At 39.2% G+C, this 14,623-nt stretch overlaps 1 protein-coding gene across 5 annotated transcripts in view; it reads right to left on the bottom strand.

Moving 5' to 3' along the window:
• The window catches only part of ATRN (attractin), a 162,539-nt gene that overhangs the window by 82,058 nt on the left and 65,858 nt on the right, over window positions 1-14,623 (bottom strand). For all 5 annotated transcript variants that reach the window (XM_019826774.3, XM_019826775.3, XM_019826778.3 and 2 more), the window contains exons 8-12: window positions 14,289-14,532; window positions 13,360-13,543; window positions 12,167-12,321; window positions 9,235-9,319; window positions 552-772 (exon numbers count right to left, since the gene is read on the bottom strand). In XM_019826774.3, the coding sequence (XP_019682333.2) occupies window positions 552-772; window positions 9,235-9,319; window positions 12,167-12,321; window positions 13,360-13,543; window positions 14,289-14,532 (889 nt within the window). The remainder of the gene's footprint in view (window positions 1-551; window positions 773-9,234; window positions 9,320-12,166; window positions 12,322-13,359; window positions 13,544-14,288; window positions 14,533-14,623) is intronic.

Raw genomic sequence — 14,623 nt, 5'->3', positions numbered from 1 at the left:
CAGCACAGAGCCCGACACAGGGCTCAAACTCACAAACCGCGAGCTCGTGACCTGGGCCAAAGTCGGACGCTTAACCTACTGAGCCACCCAGGCGCCCCTGTAATTTTTTAATTTAACTAAAGTTTAAAATTCAATTCTTTGGTCTCACCAGTCTCATTTCAAGTGTCTCATATAGCCACATGTGACTAGTAGCTCCCATACTGAGACAATGCACATGTAATATACTTTCATCATCACAAAAAGGTTCTCCTGGATTGCACTGCCTGAGACCAACTGCTAGGTTCAGGAATTGGTATACAAAAATCTATGCAATGCTAAGGTTTTGTCTCCATCACTCATGGCTTCTAGGAGCCATGTGGCATGATCCCATCTATCGTAAAAATGTTTAGAAACCAATTTTTAATCACCCATAAGCCTTTGCTCCAGTTATTACCAAATAATTCTGGATAATAAAATGAAGATAAAAAATGAATATATCCTAAGTGCTTCCACGATTCAGACAAAGTGAGATTTCAAATTAATTAAATTTTAAGAAAAGGATAAAAACATACTTCCTTTGGAAAAACATTCTGATTTTAACTTTTCTTCTTGTGCTTCAGTTGCCAACTCCCAGGAGATGCACTGAGATGACCCTGTGTCCCACACACACCGGATGCCGGGCCCTGCCGCTAGACAAGCAGCTTCACTCCGGTGTGCTTCACACTGTTCCGAGGTGAATACCAGGATGTCACTGAGGAGGAGACTATTGAAACCACCAAATACATACATGGTGCTACAGGGAGAAAAAAAAAAAAGGAGAGGCGTAGTTTACTGAAAGCTTCTATAAACAAATGCATGAAATGCTTCTTACAATCCTTAGACAAAATGTCCCCAAATGCCCATCAATTCGGGATGTGATGTGAATAAACAATGGTATATCCACACAATGAAACAGCAGTGGGTAGATGTAAAAAGGAATGAGCACGATTTCTACATACTGTTATGGAGTGATCTTCAGGATATATTGCTATGTGAAAAAAAAGGAAATGCAGAGAAAAGTATATATTGTATGTTAGCATTTATCTAGTGAGGGGGGGGGGAAAGGAAATCAAACACACACAGACACACACAGACACACACACACACCCACACACACCCACACCCACACACCCACACACCGCTTTTAAAAACAAGAACAACAAAGGTTTTCTTTGAAAAAAATTTTTAATGTTTATTTTTGAGAGACAGAGAGAAGTGCAAGTGGGGGAGGGGCAGAGAGAGAGGGAGACAGGATCTGAAGTGGGCTCTGGGCTGACAGCAGAGAGCCTGATGTGGGGCTTGAACTCATGAACCATGAAACCATGACCTGAGTCAAAGTGGGACACTTAACCCACAGAGCCAGCCAGGCAGTCCAACAAAGCGTCTCTTTGACTTATCTTCTTAAAAGGGTAGGACCAACCTAGTAGCAATGAATATCACTGGTATTTAGATTGTGGTATCTAAAAACCATTCTCTCCCCTACCACAAAAACAAAACACAAAACCCTAGGACTCTTTAGAGGCAACCCCTAGTAAGTCAGGTTTAAAAATAAAAACAAGGGGAAAAAAAAAAAAAACTAGGCAGAAAAATCAGCAGTGGTACACTGGGGGAGACAGACTACTGAATCAGTCTAGACAAGACACTAAACAAACAGCAACAACCCATAGTGGTGAAGGTGGGGGAATCAGAATCCACATCTGATATTACCTAAAATGTTTCCGTTTCAATAAAATGTTACAATATATGCAAAGAAACAAGAGTGTGAACCAAATAGAGGAAGCAAAACAGTCCATCAAAAGGTCTCTGGGATGGCCCACATGTTGGACTCAAGAGACAAAGGCTTCAAATCAGCTATTACAAATATATTCAAAGAAAACTGTCTGAAGAATTAAGTCAAAATAGGATATCAGCGACTCAACAGGTCAAGAATACCCATAAAGAGATACAAATTATAAGGAACAATTAAAAGGAAGTTCTGGAGTTGAAAAGTACAGTAAGTGAAATGAAAAATTCACTAGAAGGACTCAGCTGACTTGACCTGGCAGAGGAAAGAAACAGTGAATTTAAACATACATCAATAGTACCATAAGGGACTCTTAAATACAGAGAACAGACTGAGGGTTGCTGGAGGGGAGGTGGATGGGGGGATGGGCTAAATGGGTGATGGCCATTAAGGAGGGCACTTGTTGGGATGAGCACTGGGTGTTATATGTAAGTGATGAATCACTAAATTCTATTCCTGAAATCATTATTATACTATATGTTAACTAATTTGGATTTAAATAAAATCCTAAAAATTAAAAAAAGATATATCAATAACGATTATATAATCTGAAGAAAAAAATTTTTTAAATCAAAGAAAATGAAAAGAGCATCAGAGACTTGTGGGAAACTATCAAGCATCATACATAAGCATAATGGGAGTCCCAGAAAGAAAAAAGAGAGAACAGAAAACACATTTAAAGAAATAGTGGTTGAAAACTCCCCAGATTTGATGAAAATTATTAATCTATACATCCATAAAATTCAACAAACTCCAAGTAGGATAATTGCAAAAAGATCCATACTTACACACATTATAATTAAAAACTGCTGAGAGAAGGTGGGCAGGGAATGGGCTAAATGGGTGATGAGTATTAGGAGGGTGCTTGTGTTGAGCCCTGGATGTTATATGTAAGTGATGAATCACTAAATTCTACTCCTGAAAACAAATTAACTAATTAATTAATTAATAAAAACTGCTAAAAAACCCAAACAAAGAGAAACTCTTGAAAGCAATAAAAGTAGGATAACTCATCACATACAAGAGAATCACACTAAGATTAATGGCTAAGACACAATGGAAGCCAGAAGGCTGAGGACTGAGATATTCAAAGTACAGAAAGTAAAAAGCGTCAAATAACATTTTTTTAACCAACAAAACTATCCTTCCACAATGAAACTGAAATAAAGACATCCCCAGATAAACAAAGACTAAGAAAATTCTTTGCTGGCAGGACTGCCTTACTGAGAAAGAGTAAAGTAACAATAATAGTTGAAGACTTCAACATCTCACTCTTAATGAGAAAACAACTAGGCATAAAATCAACAAGGATACACAACACTTGAACAACATTATCAACCAATTTGACTTAACTGACAACTATGGAACACTCCACCCAAATAGAATAACACATATATTCTTTTCAAGAGCACATGGAACATTCTCCAGAATAGACCATATATGCTAGACCATAAAAAAAACTCAGTAAATATTTGCGTTTTTCCCCCCACTCCCTTCAGTAAGTGTTTTTTTTAAGAAAAGAAATCTTCAAAATATGTTCTCTAATCCCCAAAATGGAATTAAATTAGAAATCAACAGGCTGAAAGTCTGTGAACTCTACAAACATCTGAAAAACAAACAACATATTCTGAATAATCTGTGGGTCAAAGAAGAAATCACAAGGGAAATTAGAGAATATTTTTAACTAAATAAAAACAAAAATATGCCATTTTAAAAGTTTATGGGATGGGATTAAAGTAGTGCTTACAGACAAACTTACAGCTTTAAACACATACATTGGGGGAAAAAGGATCTAAAATCAATAACCTAAGCTTCCACCTTAAGAAACTAGAAAAAGAAAAACTAAACCCAAAGCAATCAGAAGGGAGAAAATGATATAGAAAAAAACAATAAAATATATACAAAAAAAACAGAGAAAAATAAATGAAATCAATAGTTTGTTCTTTAAAAAATCAACAAAACTGACAACGCTTTGGCTAGAATGACCAAGAACACAGACGGAAAATAAATTAACAAAATTAGGAATGAAGAAGAGACATCATTGTTGACCTTATAAAGATTAAAAAGCATATAAAGAAATACTATGAACTTTTATGCCAACAAATTAGACAACTTAAATGCAACAAATTCCTAGTAAGACTTACTACTGAAAGTGACTCATTCTTCAAAAAATTAAAAAGTAGAGCTACAACATGATTCAGCAATTCCATTTCTGAGTATATACCCCAAAGAATGAAAGCTAGACTATCAACAATAGCCAAAGTGTGGAAAGAGCCCAAATGTCCATCGATGGATGAATGGATAAAGAAGATGTGGTATATACATACAATGGAGTATTACTCGGCAACCAAAAAGAATGAAATCTTGCCATTTGCAACGACATGGATGGAACTAGAGGGTATAATGCTAAGCGGAATTAGAGAAAGACAAATATCATATGACTTCACTCATATAAGGACTTTAAGATACAAAACAGATGAACATAAGGGAAGGAAAGGAAAAATCATGTAAGAACAGGGAGGGGGACAAAACATAAGAGACTCTTAAATATGGAGAACAAACAGAGGGTTACTGGAGGGGTTGTGGGATGGGGGGTGGGCTAAATGGGTAAGGGGCACTAAGGAATCTACTCCTGAAATCATTGTTGCACTATATGCTAACTACCTTGGATGTAAATTTAAAAAAATAAATTAAAAAAAATAACTGAAAGCTACGACTCAAATACATATTTGTACATCCATATTTACAGCAGCATTATTTGCAACAGGCAAAGATGGAAGCAAACCAAGTGTCTACTGATAAACAGAATGTGGAATATATACACAAGGGAATATTTATTATCCAGCCTTAAAAAGGAAAGAAATTCTGACACATGTACAGCATGGATCAATGAACCCTGATGATATTCTGCTAAGTGCAATAAACTAGCCACAACAATACAAACACTGTATGATTCCAACTAAAGGTACCCAAAGGAGTTAAATTCACAGAGACAGAAAGGAGAATGCTGGTTGCCAAAGACAGGGGGCAGAGCAGAATGAGGAGTTACTGTTTAATGGGGAGAGAGTTTCAATTGTGCATGATGAAAAAGTTCAGGAGATGAATGGCAGTGATGGTTACACACAATATGAACACACCTAGTGCCACTAAACCATACGCTTAAAACTGGGTAAGATGGTAAATCTTACGTTATGAAAATTTATCACAATTAAAAGAAAAAAAAAAAGCTAAAGAAACTGCTTAACAAAAAACAGAAAATCTGAATAGATAAACGTACCACAAGTAAAGAGACTGGATTACCAATTAAAAATCTTCCCACGAAGAAAAGCCCAGGCCCAGATGAATTCTACCAAGTCCCTGATGAATTCTACCAAACATCAAACATGTAAAGTAGTAATACCAATCCTTTATGAACTCTTCCAGAAAATAAAGGGGGAAAGAATACCTCTCAATTTATTCTGTCCAGTATTAATCAGACAAATATGTCATAAAAAAACATAAAACGATGGAGCACTATCCCTCATGAATAAAGACGGGGGACATTTTTGAACAAGGACGTTTGTGGGTGATGGATATGTTATCTTGATTGTGGTGATGATTTTACAAGTGTATACTTATGTCAAAATTTATCAAACTATAGACTTTTAGTATATTCAATTTGTTGTGTATATCAGCTCCTGTTGTTGATATATGTAACAGGCCATATGCAGAATCACACCTATTCTGTGTGATTAACACCGAATAAAGCTGTTTAACAGGCCATATATGCAGAATCACACCTATTCAAAATAAAAGCAGTTGTGTTAACAGCTCCAGGGAAAGTTCTTAAATGCTATCATGGAAGGCCAATGCCAGCAAATGATGCAGTCTGTATCACAAAGTATCCTGGGCCATATCTGTCACATACATGGTATCTCTCTTGTGTGATGTGTGCTGGTACATCCTCAACCCTGCCATCCACTGTGCCAGATCAGAACCTGAAGAAAGAGTTAGGTTGGGGACTGTATAGACAGGAGACACAGCACTATCCTTAAATATAATAATCTCCTGCAAAAATCTGAAGAACAGAAACAAGATCGATCAGCAGAAGACAGAAGACAGACGACAGAAGACAGAAGTCGATTCCAGGTAATATAAAGGAGAACCCGCTAATAACTGGCGTCTGCAAAAAAGGAAGGAGCTTCCTTCTTAGGTGAGTTTTCCATCTCTGGACATGTTTAAAGGGGATACCTGCATTAAGTGGAAGTTTCGAGCAGGTAACTTCCAGAACTCTTCCAACTCCAAGATCCTACAACGTGCCAGGAAGTTTAGAACTAACCCACAATGACGTGTCGAGTAATTTACTCTCACTTGCCTCAATTTCCTTCAAATTAACACAAGACTAGTTTACTAAAGCATAAAGATTTTGTGGCTCTCTTATGTATTTGCCATATATTATATTTAAAAATTGACACATTTCAATTACCAAAAATGAGCCTCACATTTAATTTTTAATCTCATTATTGGATTAGTATCGCATTAAGCAGTCTGGATTCAACTCGTCAATCTGCTGCTTCAACCAAATAAGCTCCATCCCCCTCCTGGTGCAGCTGGTGTTTTCAGCAACTCTGAATCCATCTGGTCACACGTTGGCTATGGGAGGTACGCAGAGCCCTTCAAAAAGGCCTGGAGCCGGAGAAAGGTGCGGCGGCATCTACGCAGCCTTGGTGCCTCAGAACCAGCTCTTCTTCCCACCTCCCTCACAAAACCCACGAAAACAACAACTTAAGTGAGGCACAGCTCACCCAACGCTGCTCATCAGTTAAGAAAAACCACCACTTGGAATACGGGATACGAAGAAATGATATGAATCCAAGTTTCTCTTTGAGTAAATTCTTTCTCTCACAAGATTAAACTAGCCGTGGCCTCTCTCGTCATCCGCTGCCCTCCCCCAACCCTGCCCCACATGCACAGATTATTCACATACAGGCCCAAACATACCACTGGAATTACACAAAAATGAAAACCTTATTATAACCCAGGCAAGCCATTCCTAATTCTGATTCGTGGTTAAATTCTATCGTATGGTAAACTATCAACTTCTCTGAGTTTGTATAAAACCAAAGAATGTTTTAATAGAAGATCCATTTATCTGCTGGTTACCATCACTGTACTAACAGCTGTCACGATTTAGCAAATGCCTATTATGTGTCAAATCCTGTGCCAGGAGAACCAGGGGCACGAAGATGAATAAAGCAGAGGCCCAGACACCCGTAGGCAAGAGGACGACAAAATGGCCCTGCGGCTTTTCAGATGAAAGCACCAGAAGGCATACACTAGAAAACTTCAGGGTTTTCCTACACTGATAAAGTACAAGCTTACAATTTAAGATGACACTTCGACGTTTATTTATTTTTGGGACAGAGAGAGACAGAGCATGAACAGGGGAGGGGCAGAGGGAGAGGGAGACACAGAATCGGAAGCAGGCTCCAGGCTCTGAGCCGTCAGCCCAGAGCCCGACGCGGGGCTCGAACTCACAGACCGAGAGATCGTGACCTGGCTGAAATCGGACGCTTAACCGACTGCGCCACCCAGGCGCCCCTAAGATGACACTTCGAATTAGTAAAGTTGTCAGTCTATACCATCAAATGTTCTCATAGGAAAACCATATTTATCACTAAATTTCAGCTAAGTTATTACTTTAAAAAGATGTCACCTTTTCCCAATATCTAAGTGTCTGAATTCTGTCGATTCTTCCCTCACGACATCCTCAAGACATGTTGCTGGCTCATTTTTCCTAATCCCAGGTCTTCATCTCATCTTGCATCGTAACAACAGAAATTTTGAAAGTCAAGGAAATCCTAACATAATGTTGGCATTATAGCATTTAAATAGTTCCAGGATTGATAAGGCTCAGAATTTTAGAAGGTAAAACAGACAACACTCATAACAGCTGAAACAAAATGGGAAAAGTTAAGAACATGATTAGGCTGTTTAGGAAATCAAAAATCTTTAAAGCACAAAGTAAGCAACAGGCAGAGTGGCCATTCTGGATCCTCCTTCTCCAGGGGCAGATTCACGAAGAACTCTGTTAGCTCGGGCCAGGCATTTTTGAGCGATGCAAGGAAATGGAGTACAGACTTCAGATTATCCAAACACTACAGATTGATCTATATGAAGTTTCGCAGTCTTCCCATCTCTATTCCTCTACCTCGCCCGCCACTGAAATGTCTCTTTACCACTCAGATACAACTGTGAGAGACCTGACAACCCAAGTGGTGCAGACAACAGCGAACAGCGGAGGGCAGAAGACAGCAACTGAGCATAACTCTCGCTGTCCCATGAGACAGCACCAAACGTAGCATACCCCTGCATGCCAACAAAACTACACCAACAAACCTGGCATCACAAGGAATTCAAATCGACATCAGATATTTTATTTTTTTCTTTAAAAAAATTTGTTTTAATCTAATTTATTGTCAGGTTAGTTAACATAACAGTGTATACAGTGTGCTCTTGGTTTTGGGGGTAGATTCCCGTGATTCATCCCTTACAACACCCAGTGCTCATCCCGACAAGTGTCTTCCTCAATGCCCATCACCCATTTTCCCCTCTCCCCCGAACCTCCCCCACCATCAACCCTCAGTTTCTTCTCTGTATTTAAGAGCCTCTTATGGTTTGCCTCCCTCTCTGTTTGAAACTATTTTTTCCACTTCCCTTCCCCCACAGTCTTCTGTTATGTTTCTCAAGTTCCACATATGAGTGAAAACATATGATATCTGTCTTTCTCTGCCTGACTTATTTCACTTAGCATAATACCCTCCAGTTCCATCCACGTTGTTGCAAATGGCAGGACTGCATCCTTTCTCATTGCCAAGCAGTATTCCTTTGTATATATAAACCGCATCTTCTTTATCCATTCGTCAGTTGATGGACATTTGGGATCTTTCCATAATTTGGCTATTGTTGATAGCGCTGCTATAAACATTGGGGTGCATGTGCCCCTATGAATCAGCACTCCTGTCTGTATCCCTTGGATAAATTCCTAGTAGTGCTATTGCTGGGTCGTAGGGTAGTTCTATTTTTAATTTTTTGAGGAACCTCCATACTGTTTTCCAGAGCGGCTGCACCAGTTTGCATTCCCACCAACAGTACAAGAGGGTTCCCGTTTCTCCACATCCTCGCCAGCATCTGTTGTCTCCTGAGTTGTTCATTTTAGCCACTCTGACCAGTGTGAGGTGGTATCTCAATGTGGTTTTGATTTGAATTTCCCCACACCAGATATTTTAAATATAGATCAGGAAATCCGTATGTACAAAATTCCGTGAAAAACTAATGGGCTGAGGGAATCCTGCAAATAATACGTAAGTCCAACTCCACTATCTCATGTGTAACCTCACTTTCATTTTAAACACAAGAGAAAAGGAGCAAATGCTTCTTCTCCAATTAATTACCTGTTGTGTAAGACTGCCGAGTGGCCAAATCTGTTGACGTCATGATGAAGATCAGGTCTGGGAAGCACTGACCAGCGGTCACAAGCTAGGAGCAAGAAAAACGCATTTCAGAAGGAATTGCTATTCATAATCAGTTAGGAACTCGCATCTTCTTTGGGAAGAAGACCGCAACAAGCACAACTCATAAAACGTATCTCTCAGTTTTTCTTAATGACACCATTATTTCGGAGGTAAACTATAGCAGCAGCAGAACAACAGGGCATGGGAGGCAGGACAATATGGCAATTCTAATTCACGAATGCATGTAACATCCTTGACACTCACATCACTCACTCTGTTGCCTATCACTTTTACCCACTAGAGTGTTTCTTAATTTGACATTTTTCAAAACTTATGTAAGTAAAATATGTGGGTTCCATAATTATTTTCCAGTTCAAACTTCACCTAGTTTTTTAAAAAGTCCTTGGGGCGCCTGGGTGGCTCAGTCGGTTAAGCGTCCAACTTCAGCTCAGGTCACGATCTCGCGGTCCGTGAGTTCGAGCCCCGTGTTGGGCTCTGGGCTGATGGCTCAGAGCCTGGAGCCTGCTTCCGATTCTGTGTCTCCCTCTCTCTCTGCCCCTCCCCCGTTCATGCTCTGTCTCTCTCTGTCTCAAAAATAAATAAATGTTAAAAAAAAATTTTTTTTTAAAGTCCTTTTCTAGGTTCCCTAGACCTGCCAATTTTTCTGTTTTGTTGCATGTCAGCAACTTCCCTTCTGTACCTTAATCCAACTGGTGCTGCAGAACGCTGCCAACCTTACTCACACTCCCTCTCAGAGACACTCAGACATTCATACTCACTAAGCAAAGGTTCTTCCACTTGATCCAGACCTTTATTCAACTCTGACAATAACAGCTTTCACTTCCTTCTCCCCAGCCTAGACTCTGTGGTCTTCTTCACACAGAGAACAGAGGCCACCAACTCTCATAGCTTCCTGCCCACCCACCTTGCTTCCCTCCCTAAAACCACAGGATGGCGGGAACTGCTTTCTCTTGTTCCACCTGGCTTTCACCACAGCATTTAAATGTGCCCAAGGAGGCACTCAACTTATGTAAGCCTTTTCTTCCCTTCACAGAGAAATGGGTTGGGTTTTTTTCTCTTTTCTTTTTTCACTAAAACACTTAACATTCACGGTGTACATCTGACCTTACATCGCTGCTATCTGGATTACTCCTCCTCCCTGACTACAGGCTAACAAAGGACATCTTTGTTGTCAAATCCAACAGGCCCTAGAGTCCTTGCTTTACTTAATTCCTCTGCAGCCATTGTTAACCGCTCCCTCACAGGTCACCAATCTTGCCTCACTTTCCTCCTGCTTCTCTGACATGTTTTCACAGTCTCCACTCTCCTTCAAACTTCTTTATCCATCCATCCTCTGGCTGTCTGCTCATCCCTGATGACACATGCTCCCTAGAGGCTTGCCCCTGCCTAAGGCTTCCCACTGACCTCTGTATGGCTCGGTCCCACAGTCATCTCCAGCTGAACATGCACCTAAACCCAATTATTCCCTTCCTCCCAACCCAGTCCCTCTCCTTCTACTTCCAGCCTTGGTAAAAAGCACCTTCTACCATGGGCACACCAGATACCCAGCAACAGGGTACAAGTGCTGCCTAACTTCACCTAGCTGACTTCCTGGGGACCCAGCCTGGATGGACCATCCTCAAGAATTTGGACCTGACCTCAAGGTCCAAAGAATTTGGACCTGACCTCAAGAATTTCCCTGACCATAATCCTTACTCTCTTGAGTTAAAGAATGCCCAAAGATGCTTTCATGTATTCTTCTAAGAGCAAGCAACACCCTGAATTGCAATTATATCGTCTGTTCTCTGCCTCCCCTACTATGAGTCCCAGCACTGTAATTTACTCATCTTACAATCTCCGAGCTTAGTGGCTGGCACATATATGTCTGTTAAAAAAGAACATCTGATGATACAAGAGAACTTCTAGTATTTGTTTTGCATGAACACATACTGCCCTCTTCTGGTCAAGTATATTACCACACCAAAATTTTTTATAAAGTTCCATGTCAAAAAGTATTACATCAAGAATGTGTAAAACCAATTTTTAGGGAATGAGATAAAGCTATTGGTTAAACCAACTTAACACAATGCTGGTGGTAACAACTACGTAACACTATTATATAAGTCATTCATTTGTAACACAGAGGCTGCTCACCCCAACCCATCCTCAAAAATTAACATTCAACCAATTGATGGGAGTGACTTCACTTAATAGAACTCAATATAGAAAAATATCAAAAATTTAAATAAAAATATAAACAAGAACTTAATATAGAAGTAATACTTTTTAATAGATGTGCAATATTTGTCATATGAATATAAAAAATACCATTTGGGGGGTGGCTGGGTGGCTCAGTCAGTTAAGCATCCAGCTTTGGTTCTGGTCATGATCTTGCAGTTGTGAGCGTGAGCCCCATGTGGGGCTCGCTTTAGATCCTCTGTCCCCCTCTCTCTCTGCTCCCCACCCCCACTCTCATGTGTTCTCTCTCTCAAAAATAAATAAATATTTTTAAAAATTTTTAGAATAAACCATTTGGACCTCTTTCAAATGGCCTGACCATTTTCAAGTACCAATATTTTCAGTTTCTTCTAAAATGTTGTTATTTATAGGGTGCCTGGGTGGCTCAGTCAGTTGAGCATCCGACTTCCACTCAGGTCATGATCTTGTGGTTCATGGGTCAAAGCCCCACATTGGTCTCTGCACTAACAGGTGAAACCTGGCTCAGATTCTCTGTCTCCCTCTCTCTCTCTTCCCTTCCCCCACTCATGCTCTCTCTCTCAAAAATAAACATACAGATATACATACACAAATAAAATGCTGCTTATAGACAAAAGAAGATTCTTCAAAACTAAAATGGCTTTGGGAAACTTACCAATGTCGTAAGCCATGAAATCTGAAGAGAAGCATTTGGCGCCATGGCTCATGGATGTGTCATTGTGTGTGTTTCCTCCAAACACCAGCATGGTTCCACTCACTATCACAGCTGTGTGCAAGTAACGGAAAAATCGGCTGTCCTTAAGAATGGTCCTTTTGAGTTTATTTAAAAATAATAAATACAAGGTTAGTTTTTTAGGATATTTATCATCTACTTGCTAATGCAAACACAACCAATTTCTTAACTTTAGAACCAAATGTGCAAATACTTCTAGATTTTTCCCTATTTTTAGTAATTTTTCTCAACAATAAATAAATATGTAAAACCTTAAAGGTCTATGAGAATTTTGACAAAGCACATTAAGAGTCTTAAAAATGATCATAACTTATGACCTTATAATTCCAGTTTCTGGGTAGAAATCACATAAAATACAGACAAAAACTTATGTATAATGCCTTATTAATAAGACAAAAACTAGAAACCAGAACTTCCAACTGTTCAAGCTTAGTACACCCACACGACAGAGTATTTACACAGCCACTAAAATGACAGACATTTTAATGACTGACAGAATGTAAACTGGTATCCATAGCATGGTCTCAAATATGTAAGGAAATACAAAAAGAAGAGAAACCATGCTTTATATAATCACATTATTTCATCATTCAAATCTGCTTTACATTTATTAAAATTAGCATACTTTATATAGTTCAATTTATAGGAGAGGGAGTACTGCTCTAATTTAGGTCCTGAGACCGCCTCTGTTTGATGATTTCATGCAATGACGCCAGTAACTAACCCCAATGATGACACTTTGGTCATCAAGAAAAGGTTAAAAAATGGATAGATTCTACTTAATTACAACAATGTGCATAAGCTCAGCTTTGTAGAACAATTGACTCCTGAGGATTCTGAAGAGCTAAAATTTTACAGTGGTACTGAGTGTATGAAAATTGAAAAACCAGTCAAAAAATACTAAGCATCTTCTAATCAATCTACTACAAAATTATAGAATAATGCAACAAAATAAACTAGCTACACTATTACCTTCTGCTTCTTTCCCAACTTTCCTATCTACAGTGCTGAAGAGAATTATCTGCTAGGCCTGAAAACAAAAATATAACACAATATCTTCTGGACACTTGCCAGAATTCACACCTTAGAGTAAAAGCTCAAGAAAAAGCACCCACCACATCTGGGTGTCCACATCATATCTGTAGAGATCATCTGCGAGCCGGTATTTATTGGCACTGAAAGCCTTGTAGCCGCCATGTACGTACAGGGCCCTGGTCCTGTAGTCATAGACACTGCTGTGGCCATAGCCCCCTTGGACAAGGGCTCCCTGGGTATGTAATATACTCCATGTGTTCTTAGCTGGAAGGGGAAAACAGTTAAAGGCAAATGTTTCAGGCTCCTCCTCCCCTAATACTTTAAATGACCAATTAGTTTACAATGAGAGATTGCATGAGACTTGATACATATGAATTTCTTTTACCTTTTAATTTTTAAAGGAAAGCCATCTAAAACTTATAACAAAACCAGGTGGCCAAACTTCAACCTGTTAAATGATCTGATGGTCTAATATACCATGCAGGAAAATAATTACATTAAATTTAAAAGACTCAGATTCCCCTCAGTTGAACACTTAATACCCCGTGACCTTCAGTGACCAATACCCAGATGTACTTTATGGGCCTACTTTCTCAAACTATCAATTATGGGCAGTACTCCTGCACCAAAACAGCAGATATAACAAAATTTAACCAATGGAAAGATTACACATTAAGGGGAAATCACAGTCCATTAACCCAATCTCTAAAGGGTGGTCTAATTTTTTGTTGTTGTTGTCAGAATACTTGTAGTTCCAAATCACTTTTATTTATTTACTTTATTTCCAACACCTAAAGCATTTAGTGCCATCTTTGGCTCCTCGCCAAACTGACAGTAACAAATATATACTACTTAGCAGCAGCAAGGATCTGAATTTCAATAGTAATATAGCAACATTCACTGCATTTCAAGATAAAGTACTGGGTCAAAGTTAGGTGGACTCTTGTTGAACAGTCAAAACAATACGGATAAAGGTTTTAAAAGAATCACTAGAAAAAAATACACCTACCCAAGTCATATTCCTGTACATTGCTTATATATCCATAGAGAGGGCAATGACCAAAGATGACCAGCATGACCACTCGGCCAGTTTTCAATGTGACAATGTGTGCTGAGTGCCCGACCACTGCATACTGCTCTTTGGCTTTAGGGGTCAACAACACCCATGATTCGTTATGAATATGGAACACTCTCAACTCATTGGTCACATTCCCTGTCGAATCAATTTTTCCTCCGTACATGTAAATTTTATCCTAGGGGAAAAAATGTAAACAAAATTCTAAAACACATCAAAAGGATCAAATCTGAGAAGGAAAAGGAGAAGTTCAAAACCTCAATATTATT

This window comes from Felis catus, chromosome A3, assembly GCF_018350175.1.
Source record: "Felis catus isolate Fca126 chromosome A3, F.catus_Fca126_mat1.0, whole genome shotgun sequence".
Taxonomy (NCBI): domain Eukaryota; kingdom Metazoa; phylum Chordata; class Mammalia; order Carnivora; family Felidae; genus Felis; species Felis catus.
This window is presented reverse-complemented; position numbering and strand designations above follow the sequence as displayed.